The sequence below is a fragment of the Callorhinchus milii genome, unplaced genomic scaffold (assembly GCF_018977255.1).
Source record: "Callorhinchus milii isolate IMCB2004 unplaced genomic scaffold, IMCB_Cmil_1.0 Scaffold5, whole genome shotgun sequence".
Classification (NCBI taxonomy): Eukaryota; Metazoa; Chordata; class Chondrichthyes; order Chimaeriformes; family Callorhinchidae; genus Callorhinchus; species Callorhinchus milii.
This window is the reverse complement of record NW_024704746.1, coordinates 357,737-375,476: the sequence shown is the minus strand read 5'-3', so window position 1 is coordinate 375,476 and position 17,740 is coordinate 357,737. Positions and strand designations below refer to the sequence as shown.

At 40.5% G+C, this 17,740-nt stretch overlaps 2 protein-coding genes across 7 annotated transcripts in view; one reads left to right on the top strand and one right to left on the bottom strand.

Annotated features, from left to right (window-relative positions):
- Positions 1-16,234, bottom strand: part of agbl4 (AGBL carboxypeptidase 4) — a 300,075-nt gene extending 283,841 nt beyond the window's left edge. For 2 of the 5 annotated variants that reach the window (XM_007903659.2, XM_007903660.2), the window contains exons 1-3: positions 16,097-16,234; positions 13,823-13,945; positions 3,348-3,472 (exon numbers count right to left, since the gene is read on the bottom strand). In XM_007903659.2, the coding sequence (XP_007901850.1) occupies positions 3,348-3,472; positions 13,823-13,945; positions 16,097-16,121 (273 nt within the window). In that variant the 5' untranslated portion in view covers positions 16,122-16,234. Of the gene's footprint in view, positions 1-3,347; positions 3,473-11,714; positions 12,185-13,822; positions 13,946-16,096 lie in introns of those variants that run through there. The other 3 variants (XM_007903665.2, XM_007903663.2, XM_007903664.2) reach the window with 3 other exon arrangements.
- A 1,001-nt stretch (positions 16,235-17,235) lies between these two features.
- Positions 17,236-17,740, top strand: part of elavl4 (ELAV like neuron-specific RNA binding protein 4) — a 39,850-nt gene continuing 39,345 nt past the window's right edge. For both annotated transcript variants that reach the window (XM_007903656.2, XM_007903654.2), the window contains exon 1: positions 17,236-17,345. In XM_007903656.2, the coding sequence (XP_007901847.1) occupies positions 17,328-17,345 (18 nt within the window). In that variant the 5' untranslated portion in view covers positions 17,236-17,327. The remainder of the gene's footprint in view (positions 17,346-17,740) is intronic.

Sequence of the window (17,740 nt, the reverse complement as noted above, 5' to 3'; positions counted from 1 at the left end):
CAACACCACAGCTGAAAGAAAACAGTCATAGGTGTGGGAATTTGAATCGGTATCCCACCATTTTGTGGTGCTCCTACTTAGGGCACCACCATGTTTCTCAGTTTTAATTTTTGTAAATGCATAAGCAATGTTTAAGTTATTATTACAGCCAGTCTAACGGGAGTACAATGAGCTGGAGGATTTATTTCCTTGAATTACATTATTGTGTAAACCTTTACATATGAAGATAAACTGCCTTTGTCAATTGTTTCAATGGTTATGGAATGCCTGCCTCAATCTCTATCTGAAGAGGCATGAGTTGCTTTGCTGATGTGTGGTCACATTGCCATTGCTGAAGTTCCATCAAATATTCATAAAATAAATATTATCTGTAAAAGGCCAGATATAACAATGCACTTTTAAATCATCCTCTATTAATTATAAAGAGATAAGCAAGCACTTGAACACCAGAGATCAACATATCAAGTAGTAAGATGTTCTGCATTTCTATCTTTGCAAATAAAACAGAGCTACATACCCCTTTATTAGCCCATATCTCCTCAACTTGGAATCCGTGTAACTTGAAAGTTTGTCACAACAAAAAGGCAATTTAAGTATTATTTTGCTCCTTCAATGTCAGATATCCATTGTGATGATTTACCACTGACATTGCACATTCATTATTTTTCAATCTGAACACGTCACCTGCAGATTTAACACATTTTATAATATGAACACTGAAAATGCTCACAAAGAAGAGTAAGGATGAAATAGTCCTTCATTTTACAAAACAGATGATTTAGAGCAGTGATGTCCAACCTTTATGGTCGGCCAACAAAATACATTTTCTTGATTTATGCCAAAAATTAAATGTTCGGGGGAATGCTTCTTGATGGCAATTTCCAGCCTACATCTAAATCAGTGGTGGCCACAGGTTGGCCACCACTGATTTAGATGTAGATATGAAGTTTCATATTTTGGCTTTGTTTATCTAGAAGTGGCTGAATATTGTATATAACTGTGTAATGCTTTGTAATACAACATAATTCTTGCATTTGATATACAATCTCAAAGCACTTCACAGAATATATACTGTAACGTGCAGTGACTGTATTTTGTGGGCAAAGCGCAACAGCCAGTTGCACACAGCAATGTCCCACAAACAGCCATGGTGGGAATGACCAATTCTATTTGGAGGATTGTTGGCCAGGACACCAGGAGAAGTTACCTTCTCTTTTCAGTTAGTGCCATTGAATGTTTAATGTCCACGGCACTTTCAACAATACAGCATGCCCCTAGCACCACATTGAAGTGTCTCTTTAGACTAAGCGATTCTAAATCCCAACATGATTCAACCCAAAATCTTCTGACTCAGAGGTAAGAGTGCTACCACTGAGCCAAGCTGACCCTTTACTGTCAATTATATTCTATATACACACACAATAATCAGTAAATTTATAATTGAACCAATTACGGATGTTTTCATACATTTCTGTATTGACTAGTGTGGGGGAATGTAAGCAGTCTCTAGAGCTGAACTGGCACGTTTAGTAGTGGGATAGCAGAATCAAGTCAACACTCTGGGACAATCTCGGTAGTCCGTTTTCTGAGATAGGTAGGTCCGAATCCTCATGACAAACCAGCCAACCTGCCTCACTGGCAGGATGTCAAAAGCAGACCAGTCAATGGGTGGTGCTAGGTAGATAAGCAGAAGAAAGCTTGCCAGACAGTTTTAGCTGGTTGAACTCCAACAGTATCCCAACTCACACTCTGAGATCCCCAAATTTTGGGTCTCACCAACCTAAGCCAAATACTCTCTGAAATAAGATGGGCAGGTAAGTGTGAGACAAATATAAACAAATATATGTGGTTGCTTTAAAAGTAGAAATAATATTAAGCATTTAACAACAAGTAAAATACAATTAAAAGGCCCATATTCCTCCAGGCCTACAGCCTCACAGTCCTTGCAGCAAAGAGCCACATATAGCTGAATCATCGTGCAATTGCTCTATTCCTGCACACTGACTCAGAACATCAAGCAGGTCTTTCTTTCTTAATTTTTATTGATTTTAAATGAATGTTATAAAATGAAAGCAATTTAGATTCTTCACCAATTTGTATAAACAGAACTTTACACCTCATAATTTGTAGGTTATGCAATCAAACCTACTCATTTAAAGTTGGCACCATTCAAGTGCTCTATAAGCAATTCAACACTATTATTCAACACTTCAGGATATAGGATGTTTCACACAGATGTATTTTTATATTAAAATAAAAGTCAATTCCTTAACAGAATAAATTGAACTTCCTCAGTGAAATGCAAGAATGTTTGATATGTCAATATGCTGATGAAATTATTTATAAATACAATGGAGCCCCTTTATAACCACACTTTAACGAGGTACAACTAGGGTTTGCAATCCTGGAAATCCCAATCCCAGGTCCCGTATGCTAATGATGCTTCCAGGATTTGTAAATGCGAATCATAGGTATTTGGGGATTGTATTAAGGAAACAGGGTTTACTTACTTTAATTGCCAGAAATGTTACTCCCACAGTTTCTCCAGTTTGCAGCGTGACCAAAACCGGTGGCTTCTGGTCCCATGTCTCATTCACTCTCACCCTCTCTTGCTCTTTCACCGCCTCCCAACTTCACAAGAGAACAAAGCCCTATACACAGCTTCCAACAATGCACCAAGAGAGGATGCTCTTTATAGCCAGCATCTTAAATAGTTTGTCAACTTCAAAGAGATCATTTTTGAATAAAAAATTCCTGTGGCTTATAGCGACTAAGTTGCAAAATCAGCCAATAACTTTTTGTTCACCTTTAGTTACTTAACACACTGGGATAGGCTTGCGAGGCTTACCTTGAAGAACGGTATTGCAAGATTTAGTAACTCACGATTAAGTGATTTCAGGCATTAAAATCCCGGGATTTAGGAAGAACACCAGGATTGCAACCCCTAGTTACAATAGCTGGTTAAACTGCATTAGTCAGCTCACTCCCTAGGCAACACCCAGTTCCTGTATTCCAAAAAAAAAGCCAACTTTCAGGCCACGTTGCTGTCACTTCCTCTATCCTGCACCTGCTGAACTGATATTCATGGTGATCTGAAAATTAGCCATTTCTTTTAGAACAGGAAGTTAAAATAAACTGTTGGTCCATACTTCAACCACGTTACACCTTATTTTGGGACAGAAAAAATATATTATAATGGGGCAGCACTCTATTTTTCACTGTTAATTATATAGCAGGGAAGATGTGTGTTCAAATGTGGTTTTCCTAATATGAAAACGAAAACAAAATATTGCTAATCTATATTGCTATACAAGAGTACCCTTGTAACCAAGTAATTCAGCACTTACCTGGTATTCCTTCACATTATCTACAGTAAAGTCAAACCAAACTCTGAAACGAGGATTACAAGTATCTGGTCTGATAAACAAGTCATATTCAAAATCTGAGATGTAATCCACACGACCTAGGTTTCCTGTGAAACACAAAAAAGGACTTGTTTATCCCAACTTTTTATAATTAAAAAGCATATTACCAAGCATAACACAATTATCCATTCTAGTGTAGTTTCATAACCTCATTATCATCTTTTCAATATCATTCAAGAGGAAATCTTAGAAAATATACAGTTCTGTGAAAGGTAACTACTCTTGAAAAATAAGTACTAAGCCAAACACTTGTGAAAAGAAACTTATAAAATGAATCAAGGAAGAAAGGGAAAGAATATCATGAGAATTGTAAATAAGAATAGTCTATCGGCAAAAAAAACTGGAACAAAGGTAAAATAAATGGCTCCTAGGAATTATGTGACCATAAAGGTCACTCATGAGAGTTATAACCTTCAAATGAGTATCATTCAAGAACTGCTTTTGACAGTCAGCACGGTTTTTAATCTTATTAAGAGTAGAGTGCATATTGTAAAATGTTATGTGTTACAGAAGGTGACTAAAGTTATAATTTATTCTTGCTGAAGGCATGTTTCTTAATATTTGGAATAAATCATCACTCCTGACTATTTTGTATATCAGAGAGCACGAGGGATATATATTTCTCACACACACACACTCACACACATTGCAGTAGTGTAGTGTAGTTACCAAAAAAAAGTAAAATTCCATTTTATACCTCACAAAAAAAGTCATCACTTGTGAATGGAGACAAATATTTTCTTTAAAAGAAGATTACTATAATGCATCTATTACCGCCACTCACCAGTTATCCTCACTTGGGACATATTTAGCAAATGTCACTGCGGCCTCCGATATACATAACATAACACAGAATACTCAAGCTGCTGACATAGGAAATATGCCAATTAATTATTTTAGACTGGAGGTCATAAATATATTTAACAAATCAGACTGTTGAAAGATTCGACCATTTAAATATAAACTATTTAATACATTTTTAACGTAGATGAGACACCTCAAGGATCCCAGATAAGCCTCAAGCAAAATGAAAGGTCAAAGAAGCTGCTGAAAGAAGCCTTATCTAGAGATGAGGAACTTATCAGCTAGCCTGCAGCGGTACTTATTTACAGTTATTGGTCCCAAAGGAAACACACTTCAGTGCTGGGCATGATTAGTTCATAATTAGTTTGCCAGAAAAGAACACCTATTATAATAACATGCCGTTCTTTGCATACAGACTCCCTCAGAACTCTTGTTTTTCCACAGAATCCTGCTTCAACCATCTTAATAAACATTAATGGAGAAACCACCAAAAAAGGAGAAAAATTCATACATTTGTTGAAATATCTTATTATTCAGTTCAGATGTTCCTTACTTGCTTATGGCTGCAGAAATTGCAGGTTTCAATACTATCTGGCAGTCAAATTAACACCATTTGAGAAAATGACTTGCACCTGTCACAGTTTAACAACAAAAGGTCAACTGCAGCTTTTAACACCCATAGGTTCTTGTGCATTTGAATTTGGTTTAAGAGTTGCAACAAATCACAAATATTTGATGAACAGTTGAAATACAACAATGAAATATTGTAAAATATATTGCAATTAATTTCTCCCGTTAAACACATTATTGAGAATATATTCATCTGTAAAGTAAAAAAGATTTCTTAATTCTGCTAGAAATAAAGCATAACCACCATCTCTCATATCAGCTAGACTATTAGAAATAAATTAACTCTTAAAGTCGAGTTACAACATTACTCCTGTAATATATATAGTGGCACATAACAAACATCATTTACCATATTAATAATAATCCTTGCATTTGATATAATGCTTTTCATGACTTCTAAACGTCACAAAGCACTTCACAGAAAATATTGTAAAGTGAATTGACTCCATATTTGTGGGCAAAACGTGGCAGCCAATTGCACACATTGGTGTCCCACAAACAGTCATTGATTGAGTGACCAAATTATTATTGTTTTTTAAAGGATTATTATCCCTGGAAAAGCGATGAGCAAATTAACTAACAAACGGGTTGCTACTTCCTGCTAGGTAAACAGAGGTGTGTGGAGGAAGGAAACTTGCCCAACATTTTACCCTGCCAGGAATAGAACCCAAGTCTCGCTTGCGAGGTGAGTGCTCTAACTGCTAAGCTACAGGACTCCATAGCAGATCTAGTGTTTTCTGATCTTTTTTTGGGCCCAGTTCCCCAAAACTGTTTATTGGACTGGATACAGGACATATTTAATGGCAACATTCTTCATAATTTTGTGATCCATAGAAAACAAAAAAATTCCCCTTCCTTAAACAAAAAAAAATGGACAGACCTTCAAAATAGACAGCTTAAGTTTGGGGATTTCATTATTTTCAATAGCCTGTGACATACCTGTCTCACTATAAGAGATGAAAAATTGCAGATCTTATGAAGGAATGTGTTTAGAAGATCAAAACTGGTTGAAAATGAATTACTCTATCATTGGTGTCTTATGTGTATCGCTTCCATGTTCGAAAGCCTGGTTGAAGTCATTTTCCATTAAGATGCCTTTTTGTCACTCAGCAAACTTACCACAGTGTGAAACCTACAACCTACCACTGTGACACTTTTGTAATTAGCCCTTCTCATGCTAAACCAGAATACAATCTGATCAGCAATAGAGGCAGAAGGTCATAAATCAAATCCCAAACACTGCAGTCAACTTAGACTTTTTGCAGAGAGATATAATGCTCAAAATTGCCATGCAGTAGCCACTACCTATTCTGAGAAATACTGTACCTAAACAACACTATCTACTTGACAGGCGAGATTAGTCTCCATATTTTGTTCCCGAGCAAAACGGTTATTTTGTGTTCAAATGCAAAATGCAATTCAGCACCAAGGACAACTCAACTGACAGAAATTTCTTCATATCGGTCTATGCACAGTAGCATGGTGCAACATTTTATCATGGTGCAATACTTTAGTTTACCACAAAAATGATACTGTCTGTTCAGTATTTTCTAAAGTTGAGATACAAAATGCAATTGGATTTGTTTCTACCCCCACCCACACACAAAAAAATAAACATTCTTTCATCAATTCAAGAAACAAAAAATCAAATACCATATTTAACACACTTCTGACTACACTAATAAAATGTTCCATTCTATCTAAGAAATGTGGCAATAGATAAACCAGATAAATTGCAGGCTTCGCAGTGAAAAAGAGATAATTGCATAATGCATTTTATTCTTGGATTATAAATTCAAAGGGAATAGAAAGTAGGTGCAATGAAATTCTGTGCTTGGATTTCTATTCTCTATCTCAATGAAGTTATTGATTCATTTTAAATTACAAGATATTATATTCAAAAGTATTTTAATACCTATTTTAATAAATCTGTAATGGACCAATCCCTCCCTCAGCATTCAAACAAGGGGAAATTGCCCTTAGAGCAAGACACTTTGCCAAGATTCTTTATGGTCTAAAATGTACACTGCAACTCCTCAACCCTTTGAGGGTGATCCTTTGAGTACAGTAGTCTGAGATATATAATTTGATCTGTAGCTATTTCTTATATTGTATGTATTTTTTGGGTCAGCCAGGTGTCTGACGCATGCAGAAACCTATAATCATGCCTAAGAGCATCCAAACCTAACAGAGATCCTACGCATGGAAATTCCAGTGATAATAATAATAATAATAATAATCCTTGCATTTGATATAGCTCTTTTCACGTCGGGAGGACGTCCCAAAGCGCTTCACAGAACACACTGTAAAGTGAATTGACTGTATATTTGTGGGCGAACGCGGCAGCCAATTGCGCACAGCAATGTCCCACAAACAGTCGTGGATTGAAAATGACCAATTTATTATTGTTTTTTGTTTTGTTTTGGAGGGATTATTATTAGGCTCTGTGTGGAGTAAGGAAACTTGCCCAAGGTTTCGCCCTCTGCCTGGAATTGAACTCAGGTCTCTCGCTTGCAAAGCGAGTGCTCTAACCACTGAGCTACAGGACTCCACATAGATTATTTCATTAGAATTGGAATGCGTACTCTCTCCCCAGAGGGCCGCACACTGCCACACCAGGCACAGGTTAGCAAGAGCCAAGGCTCGGGGACCACAGAGTGTGTGCAGGGGCAACGCTGGCCAAAACCACATAACTTATTGGAGTCCTGTAGCTCAGTGGTTAGAGCACTCGCCTTGCAAGCAAGAGACCTGGGTTCAATTCCAGGCAGGGAAACCTTGGGCAAGTTTTCTTACTCCACACAGAGCCTAATAATAATCCCTCCAAAACAAAACAATAATAAATTGGTCATTTTCAATCTACGACTGTTTGTGGGACATTGCTGTGCGCAATTGGCTGCCGCGTTTCGCCCACAAATATACGCTCAATTCACTTTACAGTCTGTTCTGTGAAGTCCTTTGAGACGTTGAGAAGACGTGAAAAGCGCTATATAAAATGCAAGGATTATTATTATAATAACTTGCCATTAAAGATATAAAGAGGGTCACTTTCATTTTAAGAGTTCCTTCCAATATAATGTTTAAGTCCTTTAGTTCAATTAATTAAAATTTATGAATACTTCCAGAATTTGCCTGAAGGCCAAATAAATATATTGAGAAAGACTATGTAGAATATTAGAATGTACAGCAAAGGAAAGTTTAAATTGTTATTGTGGTACAGTTTAATTCATTCCCCTGGCAGAAAATCCCATACACCAATAACTAAACAAAAAGAAATAAGATCAGCAGCAAATGACACAAAGACTGTTATTTTACATGCTAAAAAGGCACTCTTAACAAAACAAAATAAATAACACCGTCATAATATCTTCATTTAAAGGTTTTGAAGATAATATGGCTAGTGTTTTCTTTCTCTCATTTAATTACAAAACAAATGCTATACTTTCTGGGTCAATGTTTGCAGCCTCCTGAACAAGTTTGCCAGTCTCAACTGCTTGCCACAGCTACCTAAACTGTGGGCAAGTTTCATTTATTAACTTTGAATATTTTTCAGTTATGCCAACAACTCAGCAAAATATACACAGAGCAGAGTATTTGTCCATTTGCATTTTAGCCAGTTTTACCCTGTGTACCTTAAGCAACATGATTCAAATTAAATATACAGGAGTGTTCAGAGAGAAAACAGCTAAAAGCAGCCCAAAGATACAACTATAAAGTAGACTAAAATGAATAGATTTAAAAGCATAACTAATGTAGTATTTTGTTCAACAAGAAATAAAGAAGACACTAGAAACACAGACCATTTTTCAACCCAAAGTCTGTGCTGGTGTTTATGCTCCACACGAGCCTCCAACTCTCCTATTTAAGTCTACTACACCCTCTGTGACCCTTCTCCCTCGTGTAAGTATCAAGTTTCCGTTGCATTCATTGATGCATTCTGCTTCACCCACAGCTTCCTGCAGCGAGTTCCACATTCTCATCACCCTTTGCATAAATAAATTCATCCTAAACTCCCTTTTACATCTGCTTCTTGCATATATACTTATGTCCCTGATTTTGGACTCACCAACAAGTGGAAACAAGTTATAGAATCCTTTCATAATCTTGAACACCTTTAGCAGGTTTTCTTTGTATCAACTCATGTTCAAAGAGAAAAGCTCCAAACTATCCAATCTACAAAATCCAGTCACTCCAGTTTACAGATTATTCTGTGAAGCGCTTTGAGACGTCTCAACAACATAAGGCACTATATTAAATGCAAAGATTATTAATGTTATTTATTTTCCTTCTTTATAGCTGTATCTGCTCATCCTTGGCAACATCCTTGTAAATCTACACTCTATGTGTGAAGTTTCATATAGATAGACCTGCGTATGTGTTTTTTAAAATCTTTGGCACGTATTTGTTCCATAGTATTACTTTCAAAACCTCTGATTACTGTATCAAACAAGTGTAACTCTGTAGTATATTATTTCCAAGACAGTAAATTATAAATTATTAGAAATAAGTTTCTTAATTCCAAACATTTCACTATGTGTTGGTGTAGGATCACATGAAAGTTGTGCATAGGACAGCTGAGTGCAAATCCACTGTCAGTTGTCTTAACAGAGACACTGATATTTGCATTTTGCCCATAAAATATGCAGTCAATTCACTTTACAGACGTCTCGAAGATGTGATAAGACGTTATATCAAATGCAAGGATTATTATTATATTATTATAGGATTGCTCCAAATAACAGCAATATCTGGAGGAAATGATTTAAAGGAGAGTGCAGAGGGGAATAAGTTAAAGGATAATAGTCTGGTGGGAAGCAGAACAGGTTAACAAAATAATTAATTATTCATGCAAGGGAAACAATTTGTGAACAGGCAGAAATGCTGCAGTTTCCTCTGATCAGTCCTAAGATACCTACTGTTCATGAGTAAACTAATCAATGTGAAACTACCATGAGCATGAAATAAGTTACCTCTTCACTGAATAGAATTGCAAGGCATGCGAGAACACAGGTATAATAATAATGATGATATTTGTATTTGATATAACGCCTTAAAGGCCCACTTGATTGGATCGCACCAGCACCTCCGCACCTCAGGCTCTGGCAGCATCAACCTCCATGGTTGCACACTACAACTCACCAAGCCAGTCAGGAAGCTAGGTGTCTTGTTCGACCCTCAACTGTCTTTTCTTCCCCACATCCAAACCATGACCCGGTCTGCTTCCCTCACCTCCGTAACATCGCCCAACTCCGCTGAAACTCTTGTTCATGCCTTCATCACATCCAGGCTCGACTATGCAAATACCCTGCTTGTTGACCTTCCCAACTCCTCCCTCCACAGGCTGCAGATAATCCAGAACTCTGCAGCCCGTGTCCTCTCCCGCACCAAACTCCGTGACCCCATCTCCCCTATTCTCGCCTGCCTCCATTGGCTCCCTATCCTTCAGAGGTTCCAGTTCAAGATCCTGGTCCTATATCTACAAAGCCCTCCATGGCCTCGCCCCACTCCACCTCTGCTACCTCCTAACCCCCTACCAACCCACCCGCTACCTCCAGTTCCACGTGCCCCAACCCACCCAACTCACCATTTCAGCCACGTGCCCCAACCTCTGGAATTCCATCTCCCAATCACTCCGTCTCGCCCCCTCCTTAGCCTGCTTCAAGTCCCGCCTCAAAACTCTCCTCTTCAACCATGCCATCGTTCACCCCCCCTTTCCCTCCCCTCCCTTCGCCCTCCCTGACCCCAGCTTGGACACCCAAGCGCCTCGGGACGTCCACCCGACGTGAAAGATGCTATACAAATGTAGACTTGTTGTTGTTAGAGTCTCAAAGCACTTCACAGTTGTGGATCAAATGCAAGGATTATTATACGATTATTATTAGCCTCACCCCTCAGGCTGCTGAAACCCTCACCCATGCATTCGTCACCTCAAGGCTTGATTACTGGAACTCCCTCCTCATCGGCCTTCCCAACTCTTCCCTTCACAAGCTGTAGATCATCCAAAATTCTGCAGCTCGTGTACTCTCACGCACCATGCTGTGACCCCATCACTCCCACCCTCACCCGATTCCGCTGGCTCCCATCCCCCAGAGGATCGAGTTCAAGATCCTCGTCCTCACCTTTAAGGCCATCCATGGCCTTGTCCCCTCCTACCTCTCTGGCCTGCTGACTCCCGACCAACTGCTCCCTCCGTTCATCGGACTCCGGCTGCTCCAGGTCTCCCACCCGACCCACCCTACCAGCAGTGGCCAAGCTTTCGGCCTCTCTGCCTCCACACTCTTGAACTCCATCCCACGATCCCTTTTACATCGCTTCCTCCCTTGCCTCCTTCTTTTCGACCATGCCTTTGGTCTCTCTCCCACCTCTCTGCCTTCCCACACCCCTACACCAGCCCTCCCCCATGCTTGGGCCCCGACACCTGACTGTTCAGCGCTTTGGGACATCCTCCCGACGTGAAAGGCACTCTATAAATGTAATTTTGCTGTTGTACTTCTGATTATAATTATGCATAGCAAATGACTGAAATTATCTGCCACTCTGCCCCCACCCTCTGGAACTGCATCCCGCAGTACCTCCACCTTGCCCACTCCCTTTCCTCCTTCAAGACCCAGCTCAAGACCCTGCCCTCCACCTCCCCAATCCCGACCGCAGCTCGGGTCTGAAACACTGACTATCCAGCGCCTTGGGACATCTTCCCTACGTGAAAGGTGCTATACAAATGTAACTTTGTTGTTGTTGTCCTCATCTTTTGTTGCACCAAACAAAGGCATAATAAAAAGAAAATTTTGCTGCAGCATATAATTTATTGTATCAAATAGTTATCTACAACATGGACTCTGGGTTCAAGGTAGTCCTTACATGTGCCATAGTAGCAGTTGCTCTCCTTGAAACTCCTCTCTGTGACCCTCTGAAGCCTGCCCTTCCTGGCCAAAGTTTTGGAACATATTGTTGCAAATCAACTTCGCTCACACCACTCCGTCCACTCCCGACTCGAACCCCTCCAATCCAGTTTTCGCCTCGCCCACAGCAGAGAGACAGTGCTCGTCAACGAAACAAATGACATCCTCTCTCTCTGTGTAACCAGGGCTCCTTCTGCTTCCTCGTTCTCCTGGACTTCTCTGCCGCATTCGACACAGTCGGTCATGCCTTCCTCCTCTATTAACTCTCCTCCCTCATCCACATCAGTGGGACCGCATGGTTTGAGTCCTACTTAACAAACCGCCAACAATACATCTCGGCAAACGTTTTTTCCTCCCGCCCAGTCACCCGCAGGGTATCCCAAGGCTCCATCCTTGGCCCCCTTCTTTTCCTTAGCTACACGCTCCCTCTTGGCAATGTCATCTGCAGACATAGGGTCAACTTCCACATGTATGTGGATGACAACTAAATCTACTTCTCCTCCTCCTCCAACTGCGACTCCCAGTCCCCTGATGTCCTGTCAGCTTGTTGGACTGACATCAAGGCCTGGATGAGAGCAAATTTCCTGCAGCTGAATGTCAGCAAGATGGCAAGTTGGCCAACATCTGAAAAAGAAAAAAAAATTCAAGTCAACAGTTTGAGAATGACCCTCAACTTTTTAAGGTTTGTTCAACCTGATTGCCTCAATTGAACTGAGTGTTAATGTCAACAACAACAACTTGCATTTATATATGCATTTCACCCTGGGTAGCGTCCCAGAGCACTTGACAGTGGCTGAGTCTGACGTCGAGCCACGGGCACATGGAGGGAGGTGACCGTAAGCACGCCTTCTTTCCTGCAGGTCAGAACTCCTCAACCTCCCCAAGATCTCCCTCAAACTCACTGGACCCTTCGACAATTCTAAGCTCAACTTAGACGTCAGGTTCAATCCCCTGCTTTCCTTTCTACCCCATACCCATTCCTGACCAGGACCGCTTTTTTCCACCTCAGTCACATTGTCTGCCTACATCGTAACTCACAACCCAGCTGGACTATTCATTCCAATGGTCTCCCCAGCTCCACCTTACACAAAATTCGATTAATTCAAAACTCCACTGCCCGGATACACACCTGCACAAAACTGCGTACCACGATCACACCAGTCCTTGACAGGCTCCACTCGCTCCCAATTACTGAACGGATCGATTTCAAGATCCTCTTACTCATTTTCAAATCTCTTTGTGCCCTCGCACCTCCCTATCTATCCGATATGCTTATTCCCCCTTCACTTCCCCACCCGCTGCCTCTGGCCTCCCTTTTGTCCCCTCCACCATCAGCAGCCGTGCCTTCAGCCATTATGCCCCCCAAACTCTTGAACTCTCTTCCTCAATCCCTCCGCTTTGCCCGCTCCTTCCCCACTTTCAAATCCCACTTAAAGACCTTCCGTTTTGAATGTGCTTACAGTCACCACGCCCCTCCCTCCCCCTCTGGCTCGGCGTCAGCCTCCACCAAAGCAAAGCTCTCCGGGACACTACCCCACGTGAAGGGCACTATATAAATGCAAGTTGTTGACATTGACACGCATATCAGTTGAGGCAATCAGATTGAACAAACCTGAAGAGTTAAACATCATTTTCAAACTGTTAACTTGAACCTTTTTTTTCTTTTTCAGATGTTGGCCAACTTACTGTCAATTTCTAGCATGTTTTAGTTTAATATTTCCCACTTTTCATTTCCAAGTGTTAGACACATTACTGTGCCCTCACTGTGAATTTTGTACAATCACATATAAGTAAACCTCCAATTATACAGATTATACATGCAGAAATGCAATATATATTTATGAAAATGAACAATTGGATTGGTTTGCAAAGTTAGCAAACCAATTGACTTGTCCTTTTGATATTATTGTCATAAGTCAGTACATATTGTCAGCACCTAAACATTGAGAATCAAAGGTTCATTTAATTAAGCAATTAATCTACCAATATAGTAAACATGAAATCATACAAACAAGTTGAATTTGGAAGAGAAAATATGAAGTGTTTACTCAAAATTCCAGAACTTACCACTTTCAAAACAGGCATCAAATATTAAGTGTCCCTTCTTGGGATGCCCACAAAAACCAGTGGGAACGACAAATAGTTTATTAACATTTCCAACTACAATCTCTTCATTCCCGTATTCATTACCTGAAAGGAAAGGAAAAACCTTAAGTAAAATTCACAATTTAATTAATCCTCTAGAATCTGAAAAAAATCAGGCAAAATTGCCAGAAAGAGAATAAACTGCAAAAGGATTGCTTCTTCCACCACAAAAAATGAACTTCAATATACAATAACAGGAGAGAAAAAATGGATTATTTGCATTCATAACAATATAGCCAAACGTCTTCTTCTACTACACCACTGGTAGTCAGTAAAATATTTTTCTAGTCATGTATTTATCAATTCCAATGGTTAGGTTAACTACAGTAATGAATTAATTTTCAATAACAGAATAATAATAATCATCCTTCCATTTGAGATAGCGCCCTATCATGTCCCTGAGACGTCTCAAAGTGCTTCACAAAATATTTGTTGTGCTCCAGTATTTCATTAAAAACACATGCTATTGTAGTCATATTAAAATCACCTGAAACAAAATGATTAAATCTGGAATTTTGCCTTGCTTTCATGAACTGAATTTTAAAGACTAGTTAACTCAGCAGTCATTTACCTACAACATCTTACATAGAAATGTAAATGTATAGGAGCAAAATATACTATTTTGGTCCATGTGGTGTATCCAAAAGTAAAAGTGGTACTTCATAGAAAGCTGGACTTTGTAAACTTAATTGTATTTCATTTTGTATTTAAAGTGACCTTCGTTTTTCCTAGCAACAGACAGCCTTAAACGGCAGGCAATAAAAATTACATTACTAGGAATGGAACACATACTCTGCGGTCAAAAAACTCCTCCTAGGACACCCCTTTCCTGCACGTGTATGCCTTTTTTCCCCCAAAAAAACATTCTTAAAGTCTCAAAGAGTATCGTGCTGAATCGGCAATGTTTCACTGTAGTCACATACATGCTGGGAATATCATTAATTACAGTAGTGAATGGAAGGTTTGAACCTGTCATAGGAGCTCTACTTAAACACAGAACTTATCCAAAACGTATGTTCCAAATGGCTAACCCGCTGCATCACCCGGTTTCCAAATTCAAAGCATTATTCAATATTTTCACGCTTAAAACCTCTCGGTGAATAATGGAATACTTCCCCTTCTCCAAACACTGACTCCCCCACTTTGGTTAAAGGTCACAATGACAGGAAAGTTCCTTCAGAAGAAAAGGCTTAGCGTTCGTTTTCATTCAACAAATGATATCACACCTGCAATTGTGTACTTTCACAGCACTTTGTTTTTGTTTGGAATTACTGAATGATTTCAGTTTATATATAAAGTATATAAATAGATAAACCTGGAAGGTTCGAGCTTAGATGGTTAATAAATTGTGGAAAATACAAGGATAAATAGAAATGACATAGTAATTTGGTTATCCAATGAAGTATCCTATCCAATCCCTTGAAAAAGTGAGAAACACATGTAAGAAAAACTAAGATTTTTCTCACCTTTGATTTTGTTATTACAACGTGGAAAAACAATGCTTGTTCCCATGTTTAACAGAAAATAGCATTAATGTAAATCTAGGCCACGAAACATTGTCTTGGTTTCAGTTAGTGGACAATTTAAAAGCAATAAAGACGGCAAAAATGTCACACACTGAAACATAAAAACAATCACTACTCAAATTCTTACACTACATGAGTGAACTACAATATATCCGTCTTTATCTATGAACTATATATATATATATAAATAATCTGAATCGTACATTATGTTTTACAGACTTCACACATTATTAGAACAGTGGGACATAACAGCACAGTATTAGGACTCGAACCCTCGCTATTCTCAATTCAAATATTCCAGTAATTCAATCGCACGTTGGGGGAGTATTCAAATGTCTCATTCGGGAGAAATCAAGTCACCGACTGTGTGATAACGAGCGTTATCTGTAACCGGAGAATGTGCTGAATGCACGTCCGTGTCCCGACTGCCATACACCACAGCGCGGGGGCCACGGACAGTCAGTCAGTCAGTCACAGACTGACGGCAATGTCTCCACAGTGGTTGTACTTCAAATTGGAGAACGGACATTGTGAATAAAACACGTATGTGTGTGTGTGTATAGAGAGAGAGAGATGATAAATTGCGCGCAGCAGCTGCAACTCGTATTGTTTCTAAAATTTTATTTTACGCGAAATACACGAGAAGATAAAACGAACAAACTTTACACACCGAATTCCGTCCTCCTGTCCGCCATTTGCGATCCCAGAGTTCCCAAAGGTTTTTTTTAATTCACCACCACAACAACGCCAAAGAGCGTGTGCGGTTACCGCGGTGACCGGGCGTCCCTCAGAGTGGGAGGCGGGGAGCAGCCAGAGCACAGCGAGAGGGAGAGGCGCGCGCGCCCGCCCGCCCGCCCGCAACAAAGCGCTCAAACACGCCACCGTTGGCCACGCGCCCACTTGTACCAGCGCGTGGAACGTGTGACCGTTAGGGTTTCAAAGGTGTTGGGAGAGGGGGGGCGGGAGGGGAGGGACAGCGCTCGGTGCTGGAGCGTGAACCTGTTACGTCCGTCAGCTTCTCGTGAGGAGGACAGCAGCGCACGCAGTGTACGTGCCCACGCTCAGTGTACGTGCCCACGCTCAGAGCGCGAGAGCTGATAAATAAGGAGAGTCTGAGTACCTGTGTGTTTGTTGGCGCTCCCGCCCCAGCCATCGCTCTCTGCACACGGGAACCACCAGCCTCTTGGGATCAGAACATTCGCATTTGTATCGTTCGCGGAACCTAAAACTGTTGATGCCGATATATATACACACACATATATATGTTTGCAAGTGACGATTGTAGAACCAGGGGAAAAAATAGGGCGAGTTTTTTTGTTACGTGTTTTTTTTGTGTGTGCATTGATTGCAATTAATTAAAATTTGGTGTGCATGGATTTTTTTTTGCATTTGCAAACCGGGTGCAAACTAATTGCAATACAATTGCTTTTTTTTGGGGGGGGGCAGGCGACGCATGCACGCGTGTGTGTGTGTGCGTGTGTAAGTCTTGTACGGCACGTGCCCTCTCCACACACGTCAATCACCCACACGGGCGCGCACAGCCCACAGCGCGTGTGGGTGATTGGCGTGTATCGAGGGGGCACGTGCCGCGCGGGACTTGCACACACACAAGTGTATGCGTTGTCTGCCAATGCTTTGCACCGGGTTTGCAAATACAAAAAACCCCACACACATACCAAAAAAAGCCTCACCCTATGTTTAATCAATTGCAATTCATTAATTGCTATTAACGTGTACCAGGTTTGCAAATGCCCCGCCCCCCCACATTACTCACCCTATTGCTTTCCCTACTTGTGTGTGATTGATCTGTGTGGAGGGAGAGCACGTGCGGTGCGGGAGCCCCGGGGGTTCAAGCGCGCGAAGCACGTAGATCGGGGGCTGCACGGAGAGAGCGAGCAAAGATGCGCTTAAAAACTCAGGTAACTCTTCCCCGTGTTATTGAGTCACAAGATTGACTTTTTTTAAAAAAAAGTTAACGTTTCACCCACAAAATCTACACCCACTTTACAATGTATCCGCTGAAGCGCTTGGAGACGTCTCGAAATCGTGACGAGGCGCTGAATCACGCCAGGATTATTATTATTATTATTATATAACAGCATCGCTGTTGAATGTGGGGAACCATTGTCAGCCAAAGGGGGTGACAAGCAAACACGGTGGTGATACTGACACGTGTTGAAATGAAACGCTGCGGATATTTTATTTGGGTTTATATCGGGTTGGGCAGGATCGCCGGTCGGGAAAAAAACAATTAAAAATCCGAATATAAAGGGACTTTAGGGGTTTTTTTTTGAGCGCGAAGCTCACTTGAAAA